The sequence below is a fragment of the Geotrypetes seraphini genome, chromosome 11 (assembly GCF_902459505.1).
Source record: "Geotrypetes seraphini chromosome 11, aGeoSer1.1, whole genome shotgun sequence".
Taxonomy (NCBI): domain Eukaryota; kingdom Metazoa; phylum Chordata; class Amphibia; order Gymnophiona; family Dermophiidae; genus Geotrypetes; species Geotrypetes seraphini.
The window spans coordinates 115594275-115611626 of NC_047094.1; the positions used below are offsets into that span (position 1 = coordinate 115594275).

At 43.0% G+C, this 17352-nt stretch overlaps 1 protein-coding gene across 5 annotated transcripts in view; it reads right to left on the reverse strand.

Moving 5' to 3' along the window:
• The window catches only part of MYLK2 (myosin light chain kinase 2), a 275761-nt gene that overhangs the window by 152931 nt on the left and 105478 nt on the right, over positions 1-17352 (reverse strand). For all 5 annotated transcript variants that reach the window (XM_033963945.1, XM_033963947.1, XM_033963942.1 and 2 more), the window contains one exon: positions 10757-10862. In XM_033963945.1, coding sequence (XP_033819836.1) covers positions 10757-10862 — 106 coding nt within the window. The remainder of the gene's footprint in view (positions 1-10756; positions 10863-17352) is intronic.

Below are 17352 nucleotides of genomic sequence, written 5' to 3' on the forward strand. Positions count from 1 at the left end.
TCTTTCAAAGCACTGAGTAGGACATTCCACTGCCACAAGAGATGTGACAAGAATGGGAAAAATGGAAAGATTCTCTAAAGACTCTTGAACAATTGCACATACCAAGCACTTACATTTCTGCAGCGCTCATACTACCTATTAGAGAATGACACGGGGAAAAAATCTGTCCCCGTCACCGCCCCGTCACCGGCCCACCATCCTCTGCACCGCCCCGTCACCGCCGTTCCCTTCACCGCCCCGTCACCGTCACCGCCATCCCTTTCACCGCCCCGTCACCGCCACTGCCATCCCATTCACCGCCCCGTCACCGTCCCCGCTGCATCCATATAAGCCTTAGTACTGTAATATTTAGCTTATTCCTTTCTTATAAATCAAAGTTCCTGCTGCTGAACTAGAGAAAGAGATGTTCAGCTGGCAGGGCTTTGTTTATAAATTTTTATCAACACAACTAATATACTATTTTATCCTAAAGCAAAAAATAAATAAATAAATATAATTTTTTTTTCTACCTTTGTTGTCTGGTTTCTGCTTTCCACATCTTCTCATTGAATTCCTTCCATCCACTGTGTGTCTTCTCTCTGCGTCTTCCATTTGCTGTTACTGTGCCTCTCCCTTAACCCCCCCCCCCCAATTGGTCTAGCACCCATCTTCTTCCCTCCGCTCCCGCATAGTCTGGCATCTGTCTTCTTCCCACTCTGTCTTCCACATTTCCCTTGGGGGTCTGTTCCTCTCCACCCTCCTTCAATGTCTGTTCTATTCCTTTCCACCACCACCCTTCCCTCCCTCCTTTACCATCTGTTCCTTTCTACTACCCTTCAGCTCCTCTCGCGTGGCCTATCTACCTTCTTTCCTCTTATTTTCATGGCACGTTACAATGTAATTTGTGCAAGCCACTGGAGCCTGCAAGCTCGGTCCCTGTCCCATCCCCACAAACCATCTCGCTTCTGTGCTCCTATTTTCTCCATTTCTAATATCTCCCCTATGTATCTGTCATTGCCCCCCCTGTGTCCATATACCATCCCCATGGCATGTCCCCTTTATGTCTCTGTCCCTATGCCCCATGCACATAATTTCCCCTCTTTCTGTTACCTTCCTGTGTCCAGATTTCCCCTACCTTCCTCTTCCATACCAGTGTGTCTCTTCTTTTCAACCCCATCTAGCTTTTTTCCCTCTTTCTTCCCCCTCCCCCCCCCCCCCCCCGCTTCTAGCATCTGGCTCACCTGCCAGTCCTTTCCTTTCTTTCCTGCTGTGGGTTTTTCTTTCCGACTTCATCCCCTTGGCCCAGAATCCTTTTCCCTTTCACTCCCTCCTTCCAATTTGGGCCGGGAACACTAGCGATCGCACGGTCCCCGCAGCCACTACCTGCCTGCCCAATCGATCCTAGTGTTTAGCCAGCTCTCTCCCTTCTCCTCACCTTAGTTTATAGGTTTTCTTTTTCGGTGACCTGCACGCTTTCCCAAAGAGCCGCGCACGCGCGGCTGCTCAGTGTTCAATCTTCTGCTCTGCTGCAACTTCCTGTTTCCAGTTGCGTCAGAGCAGAAGATCGAAACTGAGCAGCAGCGGGTGCGCGGCTCTCTGATAGCGTGCGGGTCGCCGAAAAAGAAAATCTACAAACTAAGGTGAGGAGAAGGGAGAGAGCTGGCTAAACACTAGAATCAATTGGGCAGGCGGGTGTGAGCTGCGGGGACTGCGCGATCCTTCATGCCTCACTGCGGGGACAAGACCATTCACCGCCCCGCGGGCGGTGAATGGCCTTGTCCCCGTCGCCGCAGCGACTGCTAGTTTTCTTCCCCGTTTTTGGCGGGTGACCCGCGGCTAAAATGCGGTGGCCGCGGGTAAACCGCCACCGTGTCATTCTCTACTACCTATCACAGAGAAATATGCATCTTTTCAGATGCTTCTGAAAAGGCCATTGCAGCTGTGGCCTACTTGAAAACTACAGATGCAGACGGTCTATCCCAAATGGGATTCATCTTTAGTAATGCCAAGTTAGTGCCTCAATTGAATCATATCATCCCACACTTGGAGTTGGGTGGAACAGTACTAGCTGTAGAAATAGCAGACGTTGGTACTGCACTCCTGTCTGACTCCAGTCATGGTATCGCCTAGGAGAAGGGGAATGTTGGCGTGGTTGTCATGGTCAGGGGGATATGTATCATATTTGGTGGACCTGTCCCAGCTTAGGCTCTTATTGGAATTCGGTTTTTGAATTAGCTTTTCAAATCACTGGGGTACAGTATCCAGAGCGAGCTGAATATTGTTTGCTTAATTTATGTCCCACAGGGAACAGGCCCAGAATACATAAATTGGTCTCTTTTGTTTTTGTTGGAACTCGGCTGGTCCTTGCCCAGGAATGGAGGATACCATCCATCCCAACTATGGGGGGCTATCTGTCATAAATTGGACTATATCTTTTTGATGACTAAATTAACTGCCCTGTGATTGAACCGCCTGATTCCCTTTTATAAGATCTGGGATCCCTATATCACCTGGAAGGAATCTCATCCGTGATTTGTGATGGTTTATTGGATGGCTCTCTATTTGAATTTTTTTTTTTTTTTTTTAAAGGAAGGGGGGTGGGTTTTGTATGGCAAATTTTTTATTTTTCATTCTTGTTTTTCTGGTGATAGTTTTTGCTGTTTGCTTTTGTATCTTTTGCCTTTGTGTCATTGTTACTTATACTGTTGGCTGTTTGTGGCAAATTTTAATTAAAAAAAAATATAAAAAAAAGAAATAGCAGACGTGATACTTAAAGAATTGGACATTCAAGTGAATGCAGTCAAATTCTACACTGACAGCAAAGTCATCCTGCAATATATCTACAACTAAACCAGGAGATTTTATGTGTACATCAACAACAGAGTTGAGTGTATAAGAAAATCAACTCAACTGGAGCAGTGGCACTATGTGCCAACTAATTAGAACCCTGTAGATAGTTCAACCAGAGCCGTGCCAGCATCAAAGCTGATGGAGACAACCTGGCTGACAGGACCAGAATTTTCTCCAAAATTCTGGTTACACACTTCCATCTAGAGAGAATACCTTTGAGCTCTCTAGATCCTGACGCCAACACAGAAATTCATCCAGAAATGATTATTCTTGCTACAAAGATTGTAATGGACAGCACCTTGGGAGCTCGCTTCTTAAGTTGGTCATTGCTCTGGAGAGCCATAGCACACCTGATCCTCATTGCAACTTTATACCAGCGACCTGCTTATAAAGAATCCGGCATGTATCACCATTGGCATATCTGCACGACACCTCTCTCATGAGTGAGGTTATTTGAGTGGAAAGTACCATCCTGCAGTATGTACAATGAGAAACATATATAAAGGAATTTGTCTATGTAACGCCTCTTCTACGATATGCACACTGGTTACCGTTTCAGCATCGAATTACATATAAAATTATACTCCTCTGTTTCAAAATTCAACAGTCAAATCTACCAGCTTTCTTGGACAAACTATTAATCCCATATACAGTGCTCCCCCGCAAATTCGTGGTCCGCAATTTGCGGTCTCGGTCATTTGCGGTATTTTCTGACTGCGAATGACCGGGCAGGAGAGGGCAGCAGAGAGGCAGTAGAGGGCAGCCGGAGCACTAGCGAGGGAAGGAAATCACTCGTGGTATGCTCCGACCACCTCTTCCTGTACTAAAGTCAGGCCTCACCAATCAGGAGCTGCGTGTCAAAGCAGCTCCTGATTGGTGAGACCCAACTTTAGTACAGGAAGAGGTGGTTGGAGCATACCGCAAGTGATATCCTTCACTTGCTGGTGCTCTGGCTGCCCTCTCCTGCCTCCCCTGCTAAAAACCGTATTCGCAGTTTTTCAAAATTCGCGGGGGTTCCTAGAACGGAACCCCCTAAATATTGGGGGAGTACTGTATTCACTTCAGGACCTTGTGGTCCATTAACCAAAATTTACTCACAATTCTCTCCTTTAAAATAATTAATACCAGAAGAAATGAAATATTTTCAGTATACACACCATAGCTTTGGAACACTTTGCCTTTGTTCCTCAGAGGAGAGCCAAATCTTGATAGATTTAAGAGCTTCCTGAAATCTTTTTTGTACAAAGACACTTTTGAAGATTAAATCTCTACTCTAAGTTCCTCATTCTTTAAAAGAAATATTTTATTTATTGATTCGTTTATTTAGTTCATCCTCCCAAAGAAACCCAGAACGGGTTATAGGAGGCTCCAGTTATTTCCTTTGTTAGCCTAATTGTATTTCCCATATTTGTATCTTTCCTATAACAATTGTAGTTCTACTATGTCCCTTATGTATCATGTTAGTTCTCATTTGATTTTATGTTTTTAATCTAATATTGTATCTTTGTTTTTATAATGTACATCACTTAGAAGTATATAAGTGATATTATCAAATTTTAAATAAACCTGAAACGCATTGAAAAGGGTTTGAACCTTCCAAAAGACAGCCCATTTTTTAAGCTAAACCCCCAAATTGACAAAGAAGGCCTTTTGAGAGTTGGAATCTGACTCACCGGAGCAAAAATGGAAGAGGGTGAGAAGAATCCACTTATTGTTCCAGAATGCCTACACATTGCAGCATTACTTGTTCGACACTATCACGAACAAGTAAAACACCATGGCCAACATTTCACAGAAGGGGCTGTGAGGGAAGCAGGATTATGGATTGTAGGAGTTTAACTTAGCATTGCTTCTGTAATTCACTAATGTATAGTGTCACGGACTGAGAGGCAAGTTCCAAGAACAAAAATTGGCAGATTTTCCAGCAGATCGACTCAGTACTGAACCACCATTTACATACTTGGGTCTAGATGTTTTTGAACCATGGACAATAGTAACCAGATGTACAAGAGGTGGAGGGCCCAGCCACTTATGTTGGGCCATACTTTTCACAAGCATAAGCATTCATGCTGTTCATATTAAGTCATTGAATCAATGGACACTTCAAGTTTCATTAATGCCTTACAGAGATTCCTTGCCATCAGAGGTCCAGTCAAGCAAATTTGTCCAATTGTGGAACCAACTTTGTAGGAGCCTGCAGAGAACTGGATATGTCATCTGCCAAGCTAGATCAATCCACTGTAGAAAAGTTATCTGGATTCAGTCCAGAGAAATCAAGATGGCAACAGGAATGGAAGCCTGAGAAGGAGGCTCCGCTATTTTGAATCTGCCAGCGTTGCTTTACAACACTCCCCATACCTGAATATGGGGAAGAGGAAGGGAGCCCCTCGTATCATTCCTCCAGCGGTGGTGGTGGCCCCGTAACAATTGGTGCAGACGACCATAGTGGGAGCCTTTGCGCGATCAGGCAAACCAGCTTTGCCTACTTCGGAGGAGAGCCCGGGTTCTTTGGGCGAACTCAGCTTACATGAGTGGGGGTACTGAGCCCTGAGCAAAGGTCGGCTCTACCCCAACCCAGAAGCAAGCCCGTGGAGGAAGCGTCTGAGGTGCCGAAGCCCAGAGTGAAGATTTTGGACTTCAGCGACAGAGGGCCGGTTTCATCAGCTTCGTTGGGGGACGGAATGGCTGGAGATTTACATCAATTAGTTACACAAGGGCAGATGCGAGAAGTGCTTCTGGTGGAACTAACATCAAATTTGGGGTATTGGAGAGGCCTGAAAAGATAGACATGGAAGCCTTATGGCAGGCCATATCAGTTATGGATGCAAATCTCAAATTGTCTTTTTCCATTTTAAGTATGGACTATGGGACTATCTATTCCAAAGTTGAGTAACAGGATTTGGCTCTTAAGAAAGTGGATGAGAAGTTGGAGAAGCAGGAAGAAAAATTGTGTGAAATAAAAGCTTTAGAATTTGAACTTATTAAGAAAAGAACTTTCATTGCTAGAAAAATAGAAAGCTTTGAATACCAATTAAGGAAAAATAACTTGAGGTTCCTGAATTTTCCTAAGTGTTTCTTGATTTTGCCTATGGAGATGGCATGGAAATATTTCAAGGAAATTTTGGATATTCCGCCAGAAAATTTAATCAGTGTGATCATTATAGCTCATAATAACGATCATTATGGGGAATAAGAACTCTTGTAGTTGTAGTGATACTTAAACAACATTACCCGTCAGCTAATTAATTGTGAACAACAAATCATTTACTCCTGGGACACAGCTGTCCCCAAAGGACTGAATAAGGCAACGGAGTGGCTGTTGGGCTGCTAGGTTTAGTTTGTCCAATCAGTTTAAAATACGTCAGTTGATGTTAAGTGTTTTAAAGAGAACAATACGGAGTCATATGATGTTGAATGAAGAGTATTTGTAAGCAGGCATGTCGCAATGAAGCCCGGAGTGGGATCTCTTTTCCATTTTGAAGCTGTTTCAGTATGAGTAAGAAGTACAGTTTAGTAAAAGATTTATAGGTTATTTATAAGATATGTATGTTTTTTTTATTTTTTCACTTATATATTGCTGCTTTTCTTAGAAGTGTGAAGCAGATCTTCCTCTTGAGAAAGCCAAAGGGGAAACACATATTGTGCTGAAGGATATCGTATTACACATACTGTGTCGAGGAAGGAGGAAGCTTTGGAATTCAAGCAGGACATTGCAGATGAACTTTAATGATTTGGATTATATTTGGACAAGATTTGGATATTTTGTGGATTTTATATTTTTGGTTTTTTCTTTTTGTATTTTAAGTATGAAGCACTTTTTGGATTTGAAGCACGGAGCACTTTGGATTAGCAGCAGCTGAGGCCCGGGACTTTACACAGTTTTCAGCAGAGATAAGTACCCCCCTTGCTTGATATTCATTGAATGATATATAGTTTTTGTACTTTTAGCTATTTTTTGAGCTTTAGCTGTTCTATGGCAGGAAGGGAGGAGTGCTATGATGTGCACAAGCCTGAACTGGTAGAGGCCCATGTCCTTATGCTTTTGAGTTTTTAGGCTATCACTGAGCACTATTCAGTAATTTAGTAATTTATTTCTTAGTAAGGATATTTATAGATGAGAAATTCTCTTTTTGTAGAATAAACTACTAAAGGATAGCCAAACTCAACATAACAGTTGGCCTCTGGACCTCATCACCAAAGCCTTCCCAAGAGAGGACAGAAAAGTTTGCAAGCTTGAGGTTAAGACAGTACACCAAGGAACAGCCAAAACCTTCACCCAACCAGTCACTGAAGTGATCTTCCTTCATCGAGAAGAAACCTGAGACGAGGCCATCATGGACCGTTATCCATTCCAAAGACTCAAAGACTCTCTTTTCCTCTCTCTCTCTTATGTGTTGTCTGTCTCTCATTTCAGTTCCTGCGAGACTACCAGAAAGAATTCACCTGCACATAGCGGAGAAGTCAAGACAAGCCAGAAGTCATCAAGTTCAAGCTACAGTGACATGGAATTTATATAGTTTTATTGCATGCAAATAAAGATAGTGGTATCTACCAATACCAGGCAGGGAGTGTTATAGAAACATAGAAAGATGACGGCAGAAAAGGGCTACACCCCATCAAGTCTGCCCACTCTACTGACCCATCCCATTAAGTCTGATGCTGATGACTTAGTTCCTTAGCTCGACCTTCGTAGGGATCCCACGTGGATGTCCCATTTATTCTTAAAGTCGAGCACGCTGGTGGCCTTGATCACCTGCACCGGAAGTTTGTTCCAATGATCCACCACCCTTTCTGTGAAGAAGTACATCTTGGTGTCACCACTAAATTTCCCTCCTCTGAGTTTAAGCGGGTGCCCCCTTGTGACCGAGGGTCCCTTGGGAATGAATATGTCGTTTTCCAGCTCGACACGACCTGTGACGTATTTAAATGTCTCAATCATATTACCCCTTTCCCTGTGTTCCTCTAGCGTATAGAGCTGCAATTTGCCCAGTCTTTCTTCGTATGAGAGACCCTTGAGTCCGGAGACCATTCTAGTGGCTATCCGCTGGACCGACTCGGTTCAAAGCACATCTTTACGGTAATGTGGCCTCCAGAATTGCACACAGTATTCCAGATGAGGTCTCACTAACCTCTGTGCCGATCATCCTTCGATCCACGCATGCAAATGAGGAGAAATGGCATGCAAAGTAGGAAGGATGCGATTCACTAAACTAAAGAAGGTACACCGACTGGGCTGGACAATCCAAAAACAAGCGACTGGTGAGGACCAGTCGCTTGTGCAAAAACCCCTCTGCCCAGACTCTCCTGTTCCTGCAGCCTTGCCCTGGTTGTAAAATATGTCTTACGTAATTAAGTATTGTTCTAGGATCTTACTGCTATAGTTATTTCCTGCCAGCACATGTGAAATAAGTATTATGAACAATGTAGTCTGAGAGATGTTTCCGATACCCCTTGCTTTCCTATATAAACTGTTTCTATTGGTCTTTATTCTGCAAGACTTCTCCTCTCTCTCTCAGCTAAACTTGAATTCTTTGTCTCTTGCTTTGTGTCCTGGTCATTTCTGACACACATTTCTGACTTCTGCCTGATAAGGTCATTCAAGGTGCTTCCTTTATTCGGCCACCTAGAGCTAATCTCAGCTCTGATTGGCCTCTCTCTTGCCTTCCCTCCCCACCTTACCTTGGTGGGTTCCCGGCAGATCGTTTGTTCTGTTTGCAGTCATGCTTGAGCTCTGCTAAAGGAAACTTCTGGCCACATGTTCGGCCGCATGGTCTATGGCTGCATGGCTGCTCAGACCACCCTGATGTCCTTCTTTGATTAGAGGACCATCGTTTTCACCCTTATCCATCTGACCTCACACAAGAATCATCCTGCTATCTTCTCTGGCACTTGGACTATTCAGTATCTGCCTTTGCCTCTCCTCCTTCCACATGCTCTCCAAACCTCACCACCTCTTCATCGTACTGAAACAAGAACACTGTGCCCAGAGGGAATCTATCCATCTATTCTCTGAGAAAATTCTATTACTGTGAGTATTTACATTATATTTACTCAATAAAGCATATCTCAGATATTATGAGGAGTATCTGTATGTGTATCAGCATGGGGGAATTTAACTTCTGCTAAGATACAATCTAACATTTGGGATTTGGTTATATAAAAGCAGCAAAGGTACAGTCATATAGTCTTGTAAGGACTGAGTAGGATACAGTTGTATAGGTGCTGAAAGGACCAAGAATGACACAGTAATACACTGCTATAAGGCCTGAGGAGGATGTCATCACACACTATCATACAGACTAAGGAAGAGCCAGAGTAATAAAAGTGTCATAAGAAACGAGGACGGGACAAAGGGCTAGATTCACTAAGCCCACCGATCATATCCTGATCACTTTGCGACCCTGACCCAATTCACTAACCTCTGTGCCGATCATCCTTCGATCCACGCATGCAAATGAGGAGAAACGGCATGCAAAGTAGGAAGGACGCGATTCACTAAACTAAAGAAGGTACACCGACTGGGCTGGACAATCCAAAAACAAGCGACTGGTGAGGACCAGTCGCTTGTGCAAAAACCCCTCTGCCCAGACTCTCCTGTTCCTGTTAGTTTCAGAAGCCATGCAGGCTGAGGCAAAAATTCAGAAGTCGTGCGGGCTAGGCAACAATTCAGAAGCCATGTGGGCTGCTGCCGCTCTGCCTCTCTGTGAGCCTCTGTCATAGAGTGTCTTTAAAGAAGTACCTTTTATTTAAATGGAGCTTGCTGCTGTCTTCTACTGCCCCGTCATTGGGGGCTCCTAGGGGGAGGAGGAAGGGGGATCCCTGGTGTCAAGTCGGCGAAGGGGAAGAGCCTGCTGCTGCCGCCAGGGATCACCCTTCCCTGCAGTGCGAGCCCGTGATTTTAACCCGCTTTAAACCTGAGGGTTAAAACCACAGGCTCGCACTGCAGGGAAGGGCGGCAAAGAGCAGGAGAATTGGGGCCAGTAAAACAAGTTTTAAAAAACGGACAGCAAACGCATGCGCAGACCATCTACAGGCAAAGTAGATGGTCTGCGTATGCGTCGGGATTGCTACCCAGCGATCCATGTCGTCAGATGGGGGCGTGCCTCCAATCTCACCCATTTACATGCAGAGGGTTGGAGAATTGGTCGGCTTGCCTCAGATCGCCCATGGATCGGGTAAGATCGGTGGGCTTAGTGAATCTAGGCCAAAGTCATACGATACCATAAGGACTGGGTAGGGATAGGGAACTCAGTCATACAGTGCTGTAAAGACCAGGGGAGGCTTAGTAATACAGTGCTGTATGGTATGGGGAGAAGCACAGTCATATAATGCTGTACAGACTGGAAAGAGGCACAGACAGTCATACAGTATTGTAAGGATTGAAAGGACAAACAAGAGATTGACCCTTAATCCTACAGAAAATGCAAATCTAGCGAAAATGAAAACTTTGTGGAGATGGCGATGTTCAAGATGCAGGCTTTATTTAAAAATGTACAAATTCATAATCCACATAAAATATATCTAGGACCCAAACCACTGGGAAATATGGACCAAACACGGTCCATGTTTCGACAGTGTTGTCTTTCTCAGGGGTCCCTAAAGTCCTGATATAAAACACGTGGATTAAAAACTGAAACAATAGTAAATTGTAACTCTGCGTGGATGAGGAATCCTCAAAAGCAGGACTGGGATTGGGAAGATGCACAATCATGCAGTGTTATAAGGACTGAGAAGGCACATAAGGATTATAGAAGACAAAGTCATATGTTTGTTGTAAGAACTGATGAAGAACAGTTGTATAATACTGTAAGGATGGGGGGTGCTCAGTCATACCATGCTATAAAGATATGGAACGAGAATAGCTGCAGAGTGTTGTAAGGACTGGGAAAGACACAGAACATAGATAATGGCTATATTTTACTCTTACCCGCCCAGTGTTTCACGTTTGTTGATGCTGAAAAGACCGTGCACGTCTCCTGGTTTCAGAGTGAGAATGCGATGGGGGAAGGGGGCTGGAGGAGGTGGGCAGTCATCTATGGGGAAAAGACATGTTATGAACCATACAGTATGAAAACTTCATTTCAGTAAAACAACCTTAATGACTGTTTCCTTCAAGGTACTGAAAGTCCTAGTACCCCTTTTGTCTCTGTCTTTTTCTCTTTCACTTCATTTACAAACTGCAACAATCCTAGGATACATCCAATCTGCTCTGTCTCACGATAATAGAGTCAGTGATAACCCCAAGATACTTTCTGTCTTATCTCTCTACTCCCTTCCCCCAGCCAGTCAAGAGTAGCCTAATGGTTAATGCAGGGGCCTGAGAACCGGGGACCCCAGGCTCAATTCCCACTACAGCTTATGACTCTGCATAAGTCACTTAACCCTCCATTTGACTCTGGCAAAGTCATTTAATCCTCCATTTAAGGTTACCATATTTGTGAAGACAAAAAAAAAAGGACACATGACCTTCCCACGTTCCACCCATCTCGTTGGACCCCCTTCCCATCCTATGTATCCTTTTAGTGCTTTTCTCTCTCTCTCTCCCTTCCTCCAACCTTCCTACCCCCCTCTCCTGTGGGTGCATGCTGTCTTCAGCTTGAATCTCTCATGAAGGAAGCAAAGGAACTGAGAAAGGAGATGGTAAGACAGAGAAGCATCCATGAGAATGAGAGGTACATCAATGAAATGGTTCATGAGGCGTCAAAGATTTCCAGCACTGGGGAAGAAGAGGCTGTGAACATAATAACATAAGAACATAAGAAACACCTTCACCGAATCAGACCTTTGGTCCATCTAGTCCATCTAGTGACTCGCACACGCGGAGGCCAAGCCAGGTGTTCCCCAATGAAGACCTTGTTTACCCATATCCCTCAATGTGATTTGCAAGAAGGTGTGCATCCAACTTGCCCTTGAAACCCAGAATGGTGGTGAGGGAAGATAGCAGAACTCAGGTTACAAAACACTGCAAGATTGGTAATGTGACTCTCCCTGCCCTTGAACTGAAGAACTGGTATGCTGACCTGGAAGTAGAGCAGATGAAAACATCCCAAGGAAAGGACACACCAAAGCTTGAAATCTCAAAAATTACTGGATCTGTGACCACTAGGAGGCATAAAGTAGTGGTAGTTGGTGATTCCCTTCTGAGGGGTACAGAAGCATCTATCTGCAGACCAGACATGATGTCACGAGAGGTATGCTGTCTGCCTGGTGCCAAAATCCAAGATGTTACAGAGAGCTTGCCAAGATTTATCAAGCCTGATGACTATTATCTGATGGTACTCATCAACGTTGGCACTAACAATACTGCCAGATAACCCTGCAAACGTATTAAAAGTGACTTTGTGATTCTAGGAGAGATGGTGAAGCAGTCAAGTGCGCAGGTGGTATTCTTGTCCATCCTCCCTGTTGAGGGTAAAGACCAGGGCAGAGAAGCTTGCATCCTGGAGATGAATGTGTGGCTACATGGATGGTGTCGTCAAGGGCATTTTGGCTACCTGAACCATGGGATGATTTTCCAAGGGATGATGTGCATCTATCAAAGAAGGGAAGAAGTGTCTTTGGCAGCAGGCTGGCTAATCTACTGAAAAGGGCTTTAAACTAAAAGTAATGGGGTAGGGTGATCATAGCCCCCAGGTGAGTATAAGCCCTGAATTTAGTAAATCACTGAATACCTCTACACAGTTGGGAAAAGGGGGCAATGTCTAGAAACAGAATATATTAATGCTCAAAGTATGGGAAACAAGATTCTATATCTAGAAGTTGTGATGGAAGATGAGTTGGATTTAGTGGCAATCACAGAGACATGGTTTACAGAGAACCATGACTGGGATATAATTATACCGGGCTATAATCTGTTCAGGAAAGACAGAGTAAGAAGAAAAGAAGGGGGGAGTAGTGTTATATGTTAAAGATCATATTAAAGCCACACAATTGCAGGATCTGCAGGGCAAGAACTGTGGATCAATTTGGAAAGAGTGAATGGTGAATATATTTGCATTGATGTCATAATAGGTAATTTGAGGTGCAACTTTTGGGGAACTGTTGCTGTGCTCTGGATAACAGTGCTCTTTTACAACTTGAGCTGGAGACATCAGGTGCCGAATCTCGGCGGGCACCCGCGGAGACAGATGCCCTGATGTCACTCGGGTCCTGCACCCGCGAGTGAAAAGGACGCCACAAATGGCTATCTTTAGAGAGTTACCTGATTTGAGGTGCAACTTTTGGGGAACTGTTGCCGTGATCTGGATAGCAGTGCTCTTTTACAACTTGAGCTGGAGACATCGGGTGCCGAATTTTGGTGGGTACCCATGGAGATAGACACCCTGACGTTACTCGGGTCCTGCACCTATGAGTGAAAAGGACACCGCGACTGTGGGGCATGGCCGTAGGGCATGGCTGCAGGGCACAGCATGGCCAAAGGGGCGTGCCACAGGCCCCTTGGGAGCCCCTTGGAGACAAGGGAGACATCTATAACTTGTATGTATTTTGTTTTAGATAATCTGATGGGGAAAAGAAAAGGGAAGGCAAAAGTTTCGACACCTGTAATGGCTGGCCTCATAGATCCCTTGTGTCTACCAGTGCCTTAGGCCACAGCCTGGGCGTTGATTCACTTTCAGGAGCATCGCTCAGCCCCCAGAAAGAACTCCCCCTCCTCCATCAAATATCACTGTAGGTCTGGATCCCAAGAATAGGTCCAGTTCTCAACCTGTGGTATTATCGGAACAACTGGTATCTTCCTCATTAGTTTATGGGGAGATGCCTAAAGCCATATCCTTCCAGGAGGAGGCTTTAGTTGTACGAGAAACCCGGGATGAGCCATAGGAAGTTTCCCTTAAAGATTTATGGTTGATAAATACTAGAGTGGAGGGATTATTAATGTCAGTGGTGACTCAAAATGTAAAATTTTCAAAGGAAGTAGTAAATAAGTTGGAAAATGTGGATTCAAATTTGAAGATTATGGAAAATATATTATAACAACAGTCTCATGTAACTACATTGTAAGTGGTATCCTTATCAGCTGTTAAAGATTTTCATATTACCCACACGAAATTTGAGAAGATGGAAAATATTCTAAGGGCAAAAAACCTGCAGCTGGTCAATTTCCCAATTTATTGTCCACAGAAATTTTGATTCAGAAATACTTTAAGGAAGTTTTGGGGTTGGCCGACGCAGAGATATTGCCCATAACAAATCTATATTATATTCCACAGAAAAAGTAAAGTTCTGCAGAATTAGGTGTAGACCAGTTGGAACAGATAGAGTTTGACCTAACTGGTTTCTTGGAAGATTCACAGGATACAATCTAAACTAGGTCTACTTTATTGACGACTTGTACGAGAGATAGATAAATCTTTAATCATGAAAGCTTATTTTCAGAATATGCTTATTAAATTTTGTGGAGATAATGTGTTGATTTTTCCAGATGTGGCCCAAGCTACACAATTAATAAGAAAAACCTTTTTAGTTTTGAAATCAAAGGTGTTGGCTTTGGAAGCCAAGTTTCAAGTTTATTTAAAATTTCTTATACCACCTAATCAAACCTTCAAGGCGGTGTACAGATAAAAAAAATATACCAAAACAACATACCAAAATAAGTTACAGAACAATTAAAAACAAACTGGGGGAAATAGCAATTTTTTTGTAATGTGGACAAACGAAAAATGAGGGAAGAAGGGTTGGACTACAATTGGTAGAAAGAAAAAGAACATTTAAGGAAAAAGTGAAAGGAAGGGAAACTAAAGATAAAAAGCCATTACCAAAAACTGGTTCGCCCTTAAAAGGGTAGTTTAAATATCAAAAGCGTCATGAAATAAAAATGGCTTTAACTTCGCCTTAAAGTTAGCAAGATTTGCTATTTCACGTAAGTGATTTGGAATATTGTTCCAAAGCGAAGGGGCATTGACAGAAAAAATTTAAAATTTCCATGTAAATGCCTTGTGAAATTTAAAGAATGTGAATATGTATACTAGGACTCTATTCAGTTGGAACAGTTTTTGCAACTTCATGAAACTAGTAAGCCTCTCATTTGACTTAATTATAGTTTGAAGTTTAGATTTATTATGCACCATTAATACTTGATCTTAGATCTTGATTATATTTGACTGTATCATTTAGTTAATATCAGGATATATTCTCCCGTTATGTGGACTAGAGGAGATAGTGATTTCATATGTATGAATATGTCTATATTTTTGTAATTTTCCTTTCCTATTATTATTTTGTATGAATGATAATGATTAAATTGATTTTAAAAAAAAGAATATATCTAAAAAATGGGGAAGTTTTACTAATAGGTGATTTTAACATGCCGGATGTTGATTGGGTATCTCTATTGCAGTGTCTACTAGAAGTAGGGAGATCCTGGATTCAGTACGAGGAGAACAGCTCTACCAATTGGTAATGGAACCCAAGCGGGATGAGGTCATACTAGACTTAGTGCTTACAAACGGGGAAAGTGTTTCTGATGTTACAGTGGGTGATCATCTGGCATCCAGTGATCACTGCATGGTATGGTTTAATAATAAGATGGGTATAGAGAGGGCTCATTCAAAAGCAAAGGTTCTAGACTTTAAAAAACTAACTTTGTTCTGATGAGGGGTTACATTACATTAGTGATTTCTATTCCATCATTACCTTGCGGTTCAAGGCAGATTACACAAGAGTTGTCAGGAGGTTACAAGAGTTGTAACATTACATGAGAATTGTCATAAGCCTTACATAAGAATTACATAAGAATTGTCGAGAACTCAAGTATTACATAAGAATTGTCGAGAACTTAAGAATTACATAAGAATTGTCGAGAACTTAAGGAGTAACATGTTGGGTAATTAGAAACATTTTAGATTAATGGGTGGAGTGTGTGGTAGGTGGAGTTAGGGAAGGAACTGGTCATGTTAAACAGGTTTTATGTGTTTTTTTGAAGAGTAGGGTTTTAGTTTCTTTTTTGATGGTTTTGTAGTTAGTGGTCGTAGATAGCAGATTGGTGATTTGTCTGTCTAGTTTAGCTGCTTTGGTGGCCATTAGGTTATCAGAAAGTTTTCCTCTTTTGACATTTTTTGTTGGTGGGTGTGTGAATAGTGAGTGGGTTCTCCTGTGCCTGGTTGAGATGGATTGGGTTAGTCGGTTGTTCCAGTAGGTTGGGCTTTCTCCATTAATAGCTTTGTATAGTAGGCAGTAGAATTTGAAGTGTACTCTTGCTTGTATTGGGAGCTAGTGTGAGTTGTGATATGCTTCTGTGATGTGATCGTATTTTTTCAATGAGCAGATGAGTCTTAGGGCTGTATTTTGTATTGCTTGTAATTGCTTTATCTTGGTTGCTGGGCAGGGGAGGTATAGTATGTTTCAGTAATCAATTAATCCAAGGATAAGAGATTGTACCAAAACTTGGAATTGTTTCCTGTCAAAGAATTTTCGGATTTGTCTTAGGTTTCTCATAGTCACGAATTATATTTATATTACTTTGTTGATTTGTGGTTGCATAGTACAGCCTCTGTTAATCAGAACTCCAAGAAGTTTTAGTTGGGTTGAATGGGGTATGATATTGAGTTTATTACTAGGTTTGTTAAGGTTGGAGTTTTGCTGTTTTCTAGGAGGATGAATTTTGTTTTGTCAAAATTAAGTTTTAGTTTGCGATTTGTCATCCATGTTGCTACTGTTTCGAGAGTTCTGTGTATTGTGCCTGTCATGAAGGTATTCTGGGTGGTGGAAGGGGAGGAGAATGGTGATGTCATCTGCATAGCTGTATGAGGTTATGCCATGTTTGTCTAGGTAGGAGCTGAGGGAGGCTATGTCTATATTAAATAATGTGGGAAAGAGAGGTGATCCCTGAGGAACTCCGCAGGGGTTGGACCATGGTTCTGATTTTTCTTTATTTGTTTTAACCCTGTAGGTTCTGGATTGTAAGAAGCCTTTAAACTATGCGAGTACCTTGCCTGAGATTCCTATGGAGTCTAGTGTTTGTAGGAGGATCTCATGGTCTACCATAAGAACATAAGCATTGCCCCTGCCGGGACAGACCAGGGGTCCATCGTGCCCGGCAGTCCGCTACCGCGGCGGCCCCCCAGGTCCATGGCCTGTAAGTGCTTCTAACCTAAAACGTTCATACCCTATTCGCCTAATGTCCTGTAAGTAACCCTCTATCTGTACCCTACAATCCCCTTCATAAGGTCGAAGGCTGCAGAGAGGTCTAGTTGTATGAGCAGGATTTTCTTGCCAGTACAGAGATGCTGTCTAGCTGTGTCCATTAGTGTTCCTAGTAGGGTCTCAGTGCTGTAGTTGGTTCTGAAGTCTGACTGTGTGGGGTGAAGTAAGTTGTGGTTTTCTAGGTATGAAGTTAATGTTTTGACTACGAGGCCTTTCATCAGTTTGATGTACAGTGGGATTGAGGCTATGGGTCTGTAGTTGGATGGTTGGTCCGTTGTTCCATTGGGGTCTTTTAGTATCGGAGTTATGATGATTTTGCTGAGGTCTTGTGGGAAATGTCCATCTAAGAGTAGAGATTGTATCCATTGTAGGAGCATGGAG